The following is a 16349-nucleotide window of genomic DNA, read 5'->3' as shown; positions in this document are numbered from 1 at the left end:
CCATGCTGTCCACCCACAGAACCACCACATGGTCCAAGGAGGCCACTCATACCCGTTATGGTTTTTGTAGGAACTCCGGGTTTTTGTTTTTAAATGAAAATGGCTAATGATTTTGGAGCTGTTAAACAGAAGAACCACCCACAATTCTCTATATTGCTCTGCTTCATCACCACTAGTTACTCCATTAATACACCAAGGGGTTCACAACCCCTCTGGAATTGTATGCAAAACCGTATATGCATGTATGTGTGTCTTCCCACGGCAGGATTCCATGACATTCTTCTGATTTACAAGCAAACTCAAGACCCAAAGATTAAGAATCATTGCCTGCCTTAGCACTGAGCTTGAAAAAAAATTGCTCCTGCTCCTTTATATTAATAATTTGTTACATAATGTTATGTATCCCTAAACTGCTGAGATCAGTCCTACTACAGCACTAGTGTTAACTCTTCACTGGCTGGTTAATTTGTAGGTGGTAAAAGAACAAGGTGTGACTTCCTATAATCTGTAAATCACAAAAGTGACTCGCCCTAAGGAGACAAGGGGCATACAGTTCCTTCATCTTTCTAGCAAGAGACACTTAGAAAAGGATACACCTAGAATAATAGCTTTGAGGGCTGTTTTCTTTTTTCAAAGACAAAAACCAACAAAAATGAAGCAAAGGGGCCCCACAGTTATGAGGGAAGGGATTGGGTAGGTTCTAAAGAAATGAGTTTTTGTTAGAATCTAAGCTTAGCCATTCCTTTCAAGATGGACCTATTAAGGTGCTCCCCATCGGGGCTCACTACCAGGTAACACTCATATTCTTCCCCCCACACCTGCTTAGCTCAAGGTGCTGAGGAGTGAAGCGAAAACTAGCGATTTCTTAGTCTATGGGGGCTTTACACAGAGTATGAGGTCAGTATGAGGCAGTGTGGGACACTCGGGCTTTACATGAGCTAGATTTGCCAGGCTCAAATTCACCAGCTTCAGGGCTACTGAGCTGTACCCAGGAATCATCAGGAGCTGGGATTGGAACCAGGAAAACAAAGTCTGAAACTAGGTGGGTGATAACAAAGCTCTCAGATGAAGGCGGTTTCTCTGGGAGAAGGAAAGATAAAGAAGGCAAGTACCAGAGGCCATGAAAGAAGGAAATCACCAAGGAGCCAGGCCTCCTATCTTACCAATTTCAAGGAAAGCAGGGGTTCAAGACTAGAAGCTACACAGGGGCAGGAACAAGGTTCACTTTTCTGCACGAGTAGCGATTTTTGTACATAGAGTGTAATGGAAAATTAATTAACTTGAAATTTTGCCCTGCATTTATAAATAACACCACTACACCACTACCCCACTCTCAAGATAGAGAAATCAAAGGCGATTAATGGGTAGAGGGCACAGACCTCCTTCTCCCTTCAGAAGATCATCTCCCGACTGTCCTTGTGCAACATTAAAAAGCAGGAAGTAACCTCAAGGGGTTGTCAGACCCATCGCTCTGACTCTCGGAGGGGTCTTGGCTGGAGGCCTTGCCCTAGAAATGAGGACTGACAAAAAAGGGAGTCCTTCCACGTTTGATAGCTAGTTGCCACAAAACATGTAAAAAATAAATGCACTAACAACTCAGAGTTCACGCAGAGCCTGATTTTCCTAACGACGGTGATTCGTACCCTTTGTAAAACGCATGTACCTTTCTCAGATTGCCTTCAAAGTCATTATCTCCTTATGGGTTCCATCACTCAGACTATGTGGGGACACCACCGACAAGAGAGAAAGCTTTTCCTCCGTATAATGTCACGTGCAGCCCAAAGTCAGAGCAACGGAGACATTTTCAAACATATCAGGCTAGAGGCGGAGGATAGCCAAAATCTGCCTCCCAAATGATCCTCATTTCCGGAACCCACCAAACGTTCCCCCCTTCTGCCTTCCTCCTCAAAACCAGTTTGGCCATCTACACGGAAAGGAGTTCAGACTTGAGGAGGAAAGTTGCTATGGCAACCGAATGCTAACTCTTGACTTTAAGAGGGGTTTCGTGCGAACACAAGCTCCGACTGTTAGCTGTGAATTTTAAAGACCCCGCAAGGGTGTTGGATGCCCTCCTAAGCTAGAAGTGTTACAGTCTCTGCATCTGCTGTGACAGATGGCGGGGAACACATGACGTGCCGACTCGGTGGCGGTGTTTGCAGGAATCCAATGGAGAGACGTGTCACGGCCACGGAGAGGAGCCCAAGCAGGAGGGAGTGTGCCCTGCAGGAGACACGCACGGGCGAGCACACTGCCGGAGAGTAGAAGCCCACCAAGGGACAATCGAGGTGATCCAGGGAGGGCCAGGAAAGGGCTACCCTTGATTTGTGCTTGGCACCCAAGGTCAGACGCCTTGAAGTAACCCATATGGCACCCGTGCCTCCCCTCATTTCCCATTCCACAGGTGAGGGACTGCGGTGCAAATCTCATCAAAGGATTAAGGAAAGACCTTGAAGCTGGGCTCCTCAGACACGGCTGGGCTGGACTTGACAGGGACAAAAGCCCGAGACACCTATCCTTCAGGTGGCGGTTCGCTTTTACTAAATGGAATTGGGGGCTGCGCTTCCTCTGAAGAGGGAAATCTCTGGAAGACACCTGGACTTGGGTAATCTCTAACTGCCTGGCCTCCCTCCCTGTGGAGACATCAGGCAAGAGGCAGGCCCAGAGTCAAAGAGCCCCGCATGACTCTGGGAGGGCAGACAGAGGGAAGTATGCCAAGGTACGTCCTGAAGGAAGGTGCTTTAAATGAGCCACAAAAGGGAGTCTGGAAAGAGTGGGCACAAAATGGGAGCTGTGCAACCCTGCCAAACTGAGCTCGAGAGAGACAGAGACAGAGAGGCAGAGAGGTAGTGGTTCAGACCGAGGAAAGGGGAAGAGGGCTAGACTTGAGTCTAGAAAACTGGTCCAACGCCCCTCGCCAAATCTTATGTATTTCTCTGTGGCCAGGACTGGCCTCTAGAAAGATCTGGGGTAGAAGTGATTTCTGTAGATGGCAACTGAAATTTGCTTTCGCTTGGGAGCCTGTGCTCCTTGCAGACCCTTGAAAAAGGCAGTGAGGGTCTGTGGCCGGGGCTGACGGGGGGCTGTGAAATCAAGCAGGTGTGTGAACCTTCCTCGGCAGCCCAACAGGAAGAACGAAGCCCAGGAATGGAGGGTTAAAAACGCTGCTGAAACCAGTTAGTCTGTGTTTCCATCAAAAGCCAAGCAAGTGAGCAAACAGACAAGCATAAGAAAAACCCATGGAAGTCACAGGAAAAGTCAGCCTCTGGCTAGATCCAGCCAGGGCAAGAAGCCATTCAACCTCAGCAGTTGGCTGTTAGCCCACCTGGGCCAGAGACACACCTAAGGTCACAAAGCTGGGAGGAGAAGGTCAGTGTGCAGTTGGCCAAGAGCTTCCAGGCACCGGGCTTACAGTTCTAGCTACATCACATCCCTCCCAAATCGTGTGTCGCTAGAATGTAGAAGGAAAACAGATCAGCAAGCTTCCGCCAGCTCTAGTTCTTCCATAGACTCCTGACACGTCTTTGAAGGGTCTTTGTGGTTTCCCTAAACAGGGCTGGGGAGCTACAAAGAGGAGCATAACGACGCTTGTCCCTTCTCTGCCCTTTTCCTCCTCCTGTTTCCACAGGCACCATGACAATGATCACAAATCCAGTGGCTGAAACAATACTCATTTATTTTCTTACAGTTCTTTAGGTCAGAAGTCTGACATACGTCTCATGGGACTAAACACTGGAAGTCCGTAGGGCTACGCTCCTTTTCAGAGCCTTGAGTGGAGGATCCATTTCCTTGCCTTTTCCACCTTCTGGAAGCCGTCCCATTTACCTTATGCCGGGCCCCCTTCCTCCAGCTTCAAAGCCGGCAGTGGCTGCTGGAGTCCTTCTCATGTCTCGGCTCGTAGGGTCTGGCCGCCGCCTCTGCCTCCCTCTTCCACTTTGAAGGACTCTTGTGATTGTACTGGGCCCGTCTAGGTGATCCAAGATACTCTCCTCGTTTTATTTTTTTAAAGATTCACTTATTTATTTGAGAGAGAGAGAGAGAGAGCTGGAGCAAGTGGGACAAGGGGCAAAGGGAGAGAATCTCAAGCAGACTCCCCACTGAGCAGGGAGCCCAGCTCAGGACTCGATCTCACAACCCTGAGATCACGACCTGAGCCAAAACCGAGAGTCAGATGCTTCACCGATTAAGCCGCCCAGTCACCCCTACTCTCCCCATTTTAAAGCCACTGGTTTAGCAACCTCAATTCATCTTTGCCAGGTAATGTAACGCATTCACAGGTTCTGGGGATGAGGAGGAGCCCACTGTCGGGGACCCAATATTCTGCCTACCACAGCTGCTCTTCTGGACCACAGCGCAGGTGATGAGTAAATACACACTTCACTCTGGAACCCTCTAGAAGGTTGCCTGAGGATAGCTCCAGGCCCCCGAGGATGCTCCTTTGCAGGGAATGAGCGTGTGTGTTTGTGTGTTTGTGCAACGCGTGCGTGAAGAAGTACACACGTGCCCTTGCACAGCTCCACATCTCCATATGGGCAGACCCCTCGGCATGGCTGGGAAAGCACATGTCCCAACACTATGACATTTCCAAGTGAGTTAGCTGGAGGGATGCAAAAATAACATCGGCTTGACTTGCAGCCAATTCCCACACTCAGCTCTTTGGAGGAAGGCTCCGGGATGGAGTGTGGGAGGCGATAAAGTTTCTCAGTGATGAGCGTGTGGGCTGACCACATCATCCCATGTGCGGGAAGAAAGCAGGGTGGGGAGGGGGAGGGCTTCCATTTCCAGCATTAATGGGAATAAATGTCTCCGCAGCAGCCTTCCTCGGCTGCTCCCCCAAAGGAAGATGTTGCACCTTAGTCTCCGGTGTGGGGTGTGGGTTCCTATCTGCAGTCTCCCCCCCGGCCTTCCAGCGGCTATTTGTTAATCGTCCCAGAGACTGGGAAACCACTGGCAGAGGAGGGCTTCACAGAGCCATTTTCAGCAAGGATTAGAAACGAGATGTCTGGGAAGACTGAAGAGGCAGGTGATGGGAACTTCACTGTGGACAAGCAGCCGCCCCAACTCCTGGCTCGGGAAGCATGCTCAGTACTGAAGGCTGCTTCCATAGCCTTCAGGGACAAATATGTTGGATCCGACTTGGCTGGGGAAGTCATGCAACCCTCCATAATCCTACCTGTGTTCAGACTTCATGATGGACGGAACACAGACTATATGCCTTGGGAAGCTAGGGGGCTTTGGGGGAGTTATGTACATTCTTGGGACAATTCACGTATTGATCTAAAGGGGATCATTTCTAAGACCCCTCCATGCTCAAAACACCAATCCCTTCTCTCCCCACATGTAATCACAAGTGCTTCTTGTTCTTTAAAACCTCAGGAAAACCTTCCAAGGCCCTCTGGAGATCAGGCTTGTCTCAGAAGTGAGTTTAAGCACTGAGCTTGTCCTAGGATCTCCCACTCCAAGTCAGCCAGGAGGGGACCAGAGACCAGCTCAGGCGTACAGAGTGGCCCTGCCTTGGAGATGAGCCCTTTTTCCTTTCTCCTGAGCACACTGGCTTTTGGGCATGGCACACGGCCCATCTGTTTGATTTGGTGTTTGCCTGACAGCGTGGGAAGAGCAGTAAGCAAGCACAGTCTTAGACATCAGATGTTTAAAATGCTATACTTTCTCTTCCATATGGGGGTCTGGAATCCCTATGACGGGTCCAGGTGACAATAGCCCTTAGACCTAAGAAGGTGAACTCTGGATGTTGTAGCTGCCCGCTACTTCCCAAAGACACACCACAATGCATCACAACAGAAGCAAGGCTCTGTCCCTTGGACTCAAACGTTACTAATATCCCTCCACCCCAGCACCTGAAGAAAATGTGCCTGTAGGGGTAGGTGCGTGCACTGTGTATGTGTGTATGTACATGTGTACTCTGTGTGTGTGCAAGTGTGCACGTGTGTGCATGTGTGTGCCTATGTATGCATGTATATGTATGTGTATATATGCACATTTGTGCATGTATGCATATATACGTGTGTGCGTGTGTGTGTGTGGTGGAGAAGGGGCTGTGCATGAGATACAGAGAGCTGGAGGAATTGGCCCCCAGCTCCCAACATTTCCCCTGGGTGTCTTAGCTGTCATTACACGCCTTCCTTTGTTCTAGGGCATCGCGCTGCTCTGGGAAGCATCTATCTGTGTTACTGAATCTAAAAGACTCAGATCTTGATGGAGATTGTTGGAGATGAACCCTCTTCTACAAGGAAAGTGCACAGCAACCTGGAAGGAGGGACCCATACTCCTCGGGATCGTGGAGCTCACAAGCTCGGGGCGTGCACCGTCACGTGCCTTGTCCGCAAGTGGACCCTCTCGGGGAAGCCCCAGCCCCGTCTCAAAACATGGCAGCCTGAGCAATGTCTCTCCCCTTGGCCCCAGTAATCTCTCTCCTAGGATTTCTCTGAAGATATTAACTTCACATGTGCCCTGCATTTATGTGGGAAGATATTTGGTAGTATTTGTAAAAATTAAAAATTTAAAGCATCCTAAATGTCAACGAATAGGGAACTATTTAAATGAGCTATGGTATGGCCATACAATGGAATACCTAATAGCCATTAAAATTATGTTATTGAGGAATATTTAACGGTTCTGGAAAATTTTCACGATAGAATGTGAAGTGAAAAACTCAAGAAAGAGCTACTGGACGTAGCGTGCTTGTAAGTCTCTCAAACTCATGCACAGATTAAAGATCGGAAGGGAGGACCTTATGATTTTAAAGCGATTTCTCCAGGAGAGAGAATTATAGATGATTATCATTTTCTTCTATAAGCTTTCTTAAATTTTCCAAATTTTCTACAATAAACATGCATTAAAAGGTCTAACCCCAGCGGCTGACATCCGCTGGCAGGATGCCACATGGATGGTGGAGGTCATCCTAGACTGGCCTATCTGGGATGCAGAATGGGGGCTACAAATAGGGTACTTCCAAGGCTTTCTGCCTGAACACGCCACATTCTAAGCCAACGGACTCAGGAGCCCCCGCACACTGGCAGCTTGCACGGCCTAGGCCCCCGAAGGCAATGGAGACACTGGGAGAAGATGTCGGGGTTTCCAGGGGGGTGATTGCAAGAGGCACACACTCTGACAGTTACCCGCTGCCCGGTGCTCCTGCCTACCAGTTTCGGGGTCGCATTGGTGTTCACAGGGGTCCAAGAGCCGCCGGGCACAGAGGTCCATGGCCCAGGGCCCACTGGAGTTCTGCTGAGAGAAGAGAACCACTTGAGCTGGGTTCAGCCAGTCACTGGCATCCAGCTGGCTCCCCTCCAACAGGATGAACCGGCTCCCTGCGGGAGAGAGAGAAGAGGAATGCCTGGACATGCACACGACAACACACACACACACCCCACAAGACAACACACACACACATAGCACATGCGCACATGCGTGCGCACGTGCGGGCCAGCATCCCTCAAGACAGAGTAAGGGACACTCCACAGAACGGCCCAATCCCGAGGTCATTACGCCTACCAGCCCTGGCCTGTCATGACCCCCGAGCGATGGATCAGCAGTTGGAGGCTCGGCAACCACTTGGACCTCCTCCTGGCCTTGGTGGATACCATCTCTTTCAGGGTGGGCCCCAGGAATTATCGGGCAGAGCCACTCTGTGATGGCCACAGCATGACTCCATCAGACCCAGACCCAGCCACAGGCACTGGCATTCACCCAAGGAGCGGGGACCTGCCGCCGGGCCTCCACTTGCCATCAAATAGCAGGCCCTCTAATGATGCGGACAGTCCCCACCTGTTTCCAGCCTTCTAGCGGCGAAAGAAGAGACTTTAACAAGTCAATTAGGTTCTCTGGGCTTCAAGAAATCAGGGCCTCCGGAACCCAAACAACTCCCTCATTCTACTGGGGTCCCCCTCGATGAAAGGAAATTATTGCTTCAGAGTTCCAGGCTTTTAGCAAGTTACTGCAATTAGGAATTTCTCACCCGGGCATACCAAACCAAAGTGTGGCTGGTTCTTAACCCCTTCCAAGTTCCCAGTTAGCTTCTCCCTTCCCAAAAGCCAGAGAAATCTCTCGGTGTCTATCTGCCTGTATCCAGCATGCTTTGTAATTCTCTACCTAGACAGGGGCTTATTTGAAAGCAAACAGAAATGAGAAATTGGAGTGGGCATAGAGAAGAGGAGGTAATCTGCTCACTTTTGTGTTGTTGTTGTTTTGTTTTGTTTTGTTTTGAACCTGCTTTCTGATTTTGTCTGTGGACCATCCAAAGCCTTACTTATGTGTCCTAAGCCTTACTTATCTGGGTTTGTTTTTTCCTCAATTACAGTAATAAGTAACAGTGACGCCTGGCTTCTCTATCTTCCTGGCCCAAGATGAAAACTTCCCCTTTGCGGAGGAAGCCACATCCTCGGAAGCGAGCTTACCATCGGCGATCAGGTGTTCGGGGACATGCAGGGTGATTTTGACAATGAGGGGGCAGCTGACGTGAGAGGAGCACACGAGGCCGATCACACAGCTGGTGATGCTAATCAGCGTCAAGGTGGTCTTATTCACAGGACTTCTGGGAGAGCCCACTGGAAGCAAGATACAAGCAAGACACACAGTGGTAAGAATCTTGGCAGTGAGGGGCCAGTCTGGCCTTCTGCTTCCCAGCCCAGACAACAGGGGAGGCAGTGGGCAAACCTAGTCCAGGCAAAGAATGTTTCAGCTCACAACCCCAATGAGCTTCATCCTCATGGAACAACACCGTGTTGTCAGCTCTACTCAGAGGGGCTTAGCATGCTAATGGTCCTCGGGGTCAACAACGATCAGCTGTGTGCAAGTTCTCCACGCTTTTCCTGGGACAGGTTTACAAAGAAATCATAGAGGAGGGCATTCTCCCCTGCTACCCACCTGACTGAGCTCCAACCTCTTGACCAAGGGTGGTAAGGATGCTTCCACCCCGTTCTAGAAGTCTCTGCACTTCTCACGGCTTCCCATAGAGGGCACGCTCACAAACCAGCTCCTTCCTCCCAGGGCTCAAACTACTTCTCCAACTGCCTCTTGAGGAACTTCCCAAACTCTGTGGGTGGGAGTCCTACAGGTCAATCTCCGTCTGGAGGACCGGGAATGAGGAAAGTCTGTTCTGCTGTGTAGGGGATGTTGTCATGCCTGAAGGGTCCCCCCAGTCCTGCGGTGACTGGGGTGACATTATAAATGGCAGCCTAGTGAGCAAAGAAGGATGCTGAGAAGGCACTTGCAGGCGGTTGCGGACAGGAATAGGAAGGAAGGTTTTCTTGGTGTGTCTTTGTTTTTGGTTTTTGTGCAGAGGATAAAATGGTAGTAATAAGAGGAATGTTTCACTCGGAGGCAGAACAGATGTGGGAAAGTAAGAAAGCAAGGCAAGTGGCCAATAGAATGTGTCCTTTGTCATTTTCTAATGGTCTGGTCTGTGTTGGCATTTATGACAGATAGAAATAAAAGGCATCTATTATGTCAGACAGCAGGTAAATTGCTTTGCATACCTTTTTTTATTTTTATTATTTGCTTCCTTAGAATAAATCTAGGAGTCCAGACAGTAACTACCCACTTCACAGGTAAGGAAAATAAGTCTCACAGAGATCAACCTCAAAATGACAGTAAAAATTTACAAAGCATAATTCTGCATCAGGCGCCAGTGTGCGGGCTTTACGTGGCTCATGTCATTTAACGAGGATCATGGTCTGATGAGGCAGCTCCCACAGAGAGACCGTCAGAGAGGCTACAGGGCACGTCCAGGGAAAAGCCACTGCTAAGGAGCCAGGACAGAGGCAGGGGTCGGGCTGGGGCACCATCCCCCAGACGAGGCACTACTCAATCTCTGGGCCCGGGGGAGTCTTTGGGAGTCTTTGCCTCCCTCTTCCTCTGATTTCCACCACCTGCAGAATGCACCCTGAGCTACTTGGTTTCTCCAGTCGGAAGACTCCACCTTGTCTGACCCCGCCCCCGGCTCTATAAGCCACGCCCTCCCCCTCCTCCGATACCGTTAAATATGTTTCCATCTTGGGTCCAAAGTCTCCCTTGCCTTCATTCTCTCCATCCTGACCCAAGCCCAGCATCGCACACCTGGACGCAGCAACAGTCGTGTGCCCAGTCTCCCTGCCTCAACCTCCCCACCCTTGCCTCCCCAGAGGCGCCCTTTGCAAAGCTGAGTGGACCAGTGAGATGCTCTTGAGAAGCCTCCAGGGGCACCAACTGAAGGGTTAGGTCCAAGTCCTCCGGTCAAGGCGCATGCTGTCTCCTGCTTGTCCGGCCTTATTTCCTAAGCAAACTGCAAACCTGCACCGTACGCTTCATTCTAGTAAACCCTTTCCCACTCTCTCACTAGACCATTATCGTTTATGTCTCTGTGACTTTGCACATATCATTTCCTCCTCCGCAGAATGCCATTTTGTCACCTTGTCAGCCTGGTATACACCTACTCTTCAAGTCCCTGCTCCAACAGCATCTCCTTGTAAACACTTCCCTGAAACCTTTGAGAGCAGATTCTCACTCATCCCCTGCTGCTCCTCTAGCCCTGGGAGCACCCTGCTGTTAAAGCTTTTATCACACTGCGTTGTCACTGTTTACGGGCACTTGCCACTGCTCTCACATGATTGCAGTGACTTGCTACTCATCTTCTCGCCTCCCTGGTCCTTCTGTACCATCGAACCATCCTCAGCATCTCTGCCTGGCTTCCAAACGTCCAGTGGTTCCCTGAGACCTACAGAACCAAGGGCAAACTCATGGCCCAGGTGCGATCCTGGGGGATCTGGCCCGGTATCCAGCCCCATCCCCACTACCCTGTGGCCTGTGTTCTTACCCTTGCCATACAGAACTGCTTTCACGTGCTTAAAAATACCATGTTCTTTTGTGCCTTCCAGGCTTTCTAGATGCCGTTTTCCTTACTAGGTTGTCCTTACCCTAGAATCTGCTTTTTCAATAAATTCTACATGCTGTATATAACCCGGGTCTAATTATTCTCTCCTTCTTTGTCTCCTATTGCTGCCAGGTCGAATGACCTGTTCTGTCCTCTGAGTACTCATTTTACTTTATTTATAATATTAAATTAGGGCTTATCACCGTGCCGTGTTTCCATGTTTCTACCTCCCATCACAAAGCCTGACCTATGGCAGGTGAGTTATAAAATGTGCCGGCCTGATTGATGTATTCAGTTCAATTCAACAAACACTTACAAGCATCTATTATAGGCAAAATCCTTCGCTGGGCACTTTGGAAAAGTAAATTAGATATGCCCATCCCTAAGAAGCTTACAGTCTACTTGATAGCAATAAACAGTTGATGGACTAGGAGAGCTTGGTATTTTAAAGAAACAGTTTGATGCTGCAAAGAAACTCATTCTAATTCATTACTACGGCTCTTCTTAAACAGGATTTTATTAAAGCAGAACACGCCCTGTTCAGGGTCGGATGGGCCAAGGTTCACCATCTGCTGTATATTAATAGCTAAAGAGGATCAAGGATCCACATTCTCCCCTCAGGGATACTGGGGCATCAGACGTTAGGCTGCCCAGAGCCCCACTGATCTCTTGAGGAAAATGGTGGGAAGGACTTTTGTCCTGACAGTAGCAAAGCTTAGAGAAGTTGCAACTGAGGCATTAAAAGGGATGCTCCCAGTCTCTGGGAAGAATGCCCTCAGTGTGGAAGGAACCCGAGTAGAGGTAGGAGAGAGCCAAAATGTAAATGTCTTTGGGTGGAGTGTGGGGCATTGGTTGATGATGGGCTGGGGAAAATGCCATTGGGTATAACACAAGGGGAGGCCGCTCAAACATCCTCCACTCTATCTCAGTGGGTCCCTGTCTGAAATTCCTTAAGATGGAGTGTTGCACAAGCCTGAAGCCGCACTGCAGAGAGATCTGGGAGCGATGACAATGATGGCTGCACAGAGCTCTGCCAGTCACCCAAAGAGCCCATTTTAATATAATTTAATGCTGGTCAGAGCCCAGTGTGTGAGGAATTGTTAACACGCTTTGTATATGAGGAATCAGACTCAGAGAAGCTGTTGTTCTCCTCCGATATCACACAGCAAGTAAACAGAGAAGCCTGTTGAACCCAGACTTCCCTCAGTGACAACAGCGCTTCCAGCAAGGCCACGGGCAGTGGCACCTCATTGTCACAGCCACACGTGACACAGGAGCAGGGGCCCACTGAGCATCTGTGTGGAAGGATGGCACTAACAGGGCTGAGAAGAGTGTGTGAGCTCCCCGGGACCCTGCCGGGAGAAAGGAGGGCACTCGGAGGCTTGGGGGTCCTGTGATTCCACCGGGGAGGGGACGAAAGGCCAAATACGGTTACAGACGGATCACAGATCATTCCTCGGCGACCCTGCCCCCCAACCGCTGCCTCCCTAATCCCATGGTCCGTGTGGCCAGGTAAGCAAGGGGACATATACCGTCCACATTTTCACATACAACACACTTTATCAACTTTATTTCCTGTGTCTAAACAGCAAAATATGACTCCTGAGGCTTCCAGAAGGAATTGAGAGTCTTCTGACCAAGAAATAGCCTTTCAAACAACTTGAAAACTTGTTTGAGAGTGCCATTATCTGGGAGAGATGATTCTCAGAAATTTTCCACTCTAGGCTCTTCTTTCTTCCTTAGGAGGAAACACCAGCTGTGGTCCAAGGGATGCTTCCTGCAGAAACTGGCTTCGGTCCACACAGCCCCCAGCCCGACCCAGCCCCTCTGCAACTCCTCGGCTCCCCTGCCCGGAGCCCCGCCACCCGCTGTGCCCCTCCAACCTTCCCACCTCGGCTGCGCCTCCGGCTCCGCGAGGGGTCGGTGTAGAAGGTCAGCTGGGGGTCGTTTTCTGTCTCAGTGCCAGAATCCCCTTCAGGGCTCAGGAAGGCAGAACCAGCTGTAATGAAAAGAAGCACAGCACAGTTGACATCTTCAATGTTTCCTTCGTGACACCAAATCACTGGGCAAGTTCAGGAGAAAAGTCGATAAAGACAAGAGCAGGTTGACCGGTTGTTTGGGAGGAGGGGGCACGGACCCTGGAGCTTTTGGATACACAGACTGATTGAAGAAGTGGACCTTCTCACGCCAGTGGTCACCGGCGCCCACCCCCAGCAGCCCGGGCTCACCCCCACCCCGAGATGGGCCCCTCCCAGCAGCACTGCCCGAGAGGACCTTCGAGGATGGTGGGTGGGAAGGAATGGAAGGGAAACCTCCCTTCTCCAAAGTTCGGATGTTATTTTTGCTTTTCTCTGGTCCTAGAATTAATATACATTCGGTGGAGAAAAGAGGGAAAAAATAATAAAGAGAATGCACAGAAACATGCACAGGGAACAACCCCGATGTCCTCTAAAGCCTGTCAATCAGAGAAAAACTCCGTTCACACTTGACGTATATGCTCTCTGTCTTTTTCTGACATAGAAGTAGATAAAGGCTTTTTAATCTCCCCTTACAAATGGCATTTTGCTGTACCTTCCATTTTATAGTCTTGGGGTTTTTTTTTTCCCCATTTAATAAATGGGTGCGCAACTTTCCATATGAACAAATATGGATCTATCTTATCATCCCAAATGATTGCATGAGAAGCAGCCGGACAATAGACAGATGTGCAGGTAGTTAACCGATTCCCTATTGATGGACACTTAAGCTATTTCCAATTTTTCGCTCTTTTAAACAATGTTGTGATGAACAGCCTTTTACACACAGCTCTGCGCACTCGTCCAATTATTTCCTAAGGATAAATGCCTTGTTTATGAAATTACTTGGTTAGAAGGTTTGTGCATTGAAGTTTTTTTAGCTAAGTAACACCCAACAGGCTTCCAGAAAGACTGGGCCCAAACACACACCCTATAGCCATGCCTGAGAGTTGGGGGTCCAACCTATGAGTGGTCCTGCCTCTACCGATGTTAAGGAATCCACCACCCGCAAGCCCAGCCATCAGAAGCAGATACCTCTCGCCTTGTTGTTGATGCGCTTTCGCTGGCTGCTGGAGGTGTGCGAGAGCAGAGTGGCTTGCTGGTGGTTGGAGTCCACGGGGCTGGTAGCAATGATGTTATCCTTGTACTTGTTCATCAGCGACAGCTTGGCATTGTCGCTTCCTGCAGAAGGAGAAGTCAAGGCAAATGCTTTCAGAGAAAAGGCTAGAAGAAAGTGGAGCATGGAAAGCTGCCTGAGTTTCACAGAACTGAAATAAGGAAACTTTAAAGTGAGAGATTGGCAGAGAGTAAACACACCTCTGATTTCTGCAGGGCTGCAAAACTGAGGGAGGAGAGAAGGAGAGACATGACAACCGAAAACCCTAGTCCACTGATTCTGAATTGATTCAGGTCACCGCATGTGGCCCGCTGGCAAGAGACAGACAACAGATTCCTTTCTCTGGGGTGGCAAAGAGTTTTAAAAAGAAGCTGAATTTGAGTGCATTCAAGCAGAAAACGCCCTCTCCTCTTCCATTCCAGTTCACACCGTTCCCTGCGGTCTGACACCACTACTATTTGTATTTGCAGTACTGGCTGCTCCCCGAATTCCTTAGAGTTTGGAACCCCATGAGCATCACATGGGCTTTGCACCACACCAGGTGCCATGGGGAATATAGGCATTGACCACAGGTCTCTTATCCTCAAGGACTTCCCAGACTTTAAATCTCATTAAGAAGTGGCTATTCATATAGGATCTCTCCTAGTTACAAAGCAGAATGGAGACATCTTTTTTTTTTTTTTTTTTTTTAAAGATTTATCTATTTACTTGAGTTGTTTGGAAGGGGCAGAGGGAAAGAATCTTCAAGCAGACTCCCTGCTGAGCATGAAGCCAGATACGGGGCTTGATCTTACCACCCATGAAATCACGACCTGAGTTGAAACTGAGACTCAGATGTTCAACCGATGGGACCGCCCAAGTGCCCCATAATGGAGACTGCCGTGATGTGCTTTCCCTCTTTTCAAGCCCCACTGAAAGTCTATATATCTTCAGCAATATTCCGTATGAAAAATGTCTTCTTTAAAGATAATGGAGCAGTTTTTGAGGGATCACTGTCTTGGGGTTTTCTTTATGAGGAGTTGTTTATTTACGGAAATTTCAGAGAAAGAGACAGGAGGGTCACTGTAGAAGAAAATTACAGTCATTCCCTCTCTGCATTTTGTTGACCCCGTTTGGCTCAGCCCGATCGGGTCCAAGTCTTTTCCACCAAGCATCTCTATAGAAACACAAGGCATGTAGGCTCGGACAGCCTGACTGCATTCCTCATCTTTGAAGAAGTATGACCGTTGTGAGGACCACAGAGGCATGGGCTAGACAACCCAACTAGCCACTCCCAGCCCAGACCAAGGTCTTCAGAGTCATAGAAAAGACCAGCACCTCTGCCTCTTCCACGCCAGTGGATAAATAAATCACCTAAGCAAACATGCGACTTGCAAAAATGCCCTACACACACGATCTCTCTCGCTAGCTTCTTATTTCCCTGGGGCCTGCTCTATTATCTATGGAAAAGGCTCTATCTGACCCCCTCTTCCATTGGATATAAAGGCATCTCTGCTTCCAGTGCAAAGGGGAAGTGGAGAGGGATTCAGTGTATACTGGTTCTTCTGACTTCCCACATTGGAACACAGCTCCCCTGGTCTCAGGAAAGCGTGTACCCTTCTGGCCCACCTGGGAAAGGGCACAGGTGCATGGCATCATGCAGGACAACTGGCCCCCAGGGTAGAGAAGCTGGTTCCGTCCTCTCTCCCTAGTTCCCCAAGAGGAGGAGCGACTTGCCCACCTGGAGTGAGGTCCATCCCCGCCTTCTCGTTGCAGCCCTGCAGGGAGTCCAGGGTGCGGGTGACCTGGCTGGCAAAGTCCTCCCCTCCGTTCATACACTCCCTCTGCAGGTGGTGGCGCAGGTCCGTGATGTCGTACTCATAGCCGTCCAGGATGGGGGTCTCCCGGATGCTCAGGGTGCCGCTGGAGTTGTGGCCCTGCACGCGGGCATTGCGCAGACTCTCCCGTCCGTGCCCGCCGATCAGCACAGAGGGGATGTAGTGAATCTCATTGGCCGCCTCGGCGCTGGCACTCTTCTGGGGCTGAGGCACCCGGCGGCGCTTGCACCAACGTCGGCGAGTGTACAAGATCATCACCAGGCACAAGATGGACAGCAGCAGAGCAATCATGCCACCCTGGGGAGAAAGGACAGTAGCCGTGGGAAGATGGGTGAGCTCGTCCCACCAAGAGGCATTGCCCCTCCCCCGACCACCATCCATCACTCACTCATTAACCCATTCACCCCAGTGCGGGATGCACTTAGACCAAGTATCACTCAGCAGCAAAGGGCCAGTCCATGGTGACGGGTGTTGAAGGAAAATGGAGGAAAGGTGGAACTGGGGTGGACGGTGACTCACTTAAGTGATCCAGGGTT

General features: G+C 49.9%; 1 protein-coding gene across 2 annotated transcripts in view; it reads right to left on the bottom strand.

The window, feature by feature from the left end:
* The window catches only part of ASTN1 (astrotactin 1), a 323486-nt gene that overhangs the window by 163154 nt on the left and 143983 nt on the right, over nucleotides 1-16349 (bottom strand). For both annotated transcript variants that reach the window (XM_059146192.1, XM_059146193.1), the window contains exons 3-7: nucleotides 15717-16110; nucleotides 13915-14061; nucleotides 12756-12863; nucleotides 8412-8561; nucleotides 7158-7325 (exon numbers count right to left, since the gene is read on the bottom strand). In XM_059146192.1, the coding sequence (XP_059002175.1) occupies nucleotides 7158-7325; nucleotides 8412-8561; nucleotides 12756-12863; nucleotides 13915-14061; nucleotides 15717-16110 (967 nt within the window). The remainder of the gene's footprint in view (nucleotides 1-7157; nucleotides 7326-8411; nucleotides 8562-12755; nucleotides 12864-13914; nucleotides 14062-15716; nucleotides 16111-16349) is intronic.

Source organism: Mustela lutreola, chromosome 14 (assembly GCF_030435805.1).
Source record: "Mustela lutreola isolate mMusLut2 chromosome 14, mMusLut2.pri, whole genome shotgun sequence".
In the NCBI taxonomy this organism is placed as follows: domain Eukaryota; kingdom Metazoa; phylum Chordata; class Mammalia; order Carnivora; family Mustelidae; genus Mustela; species Mustela lutreola.
Note: the sequence above shows the minus strand (reverse complement) of the source record. Positions and strands in the feature narration are given on the sequence as shown.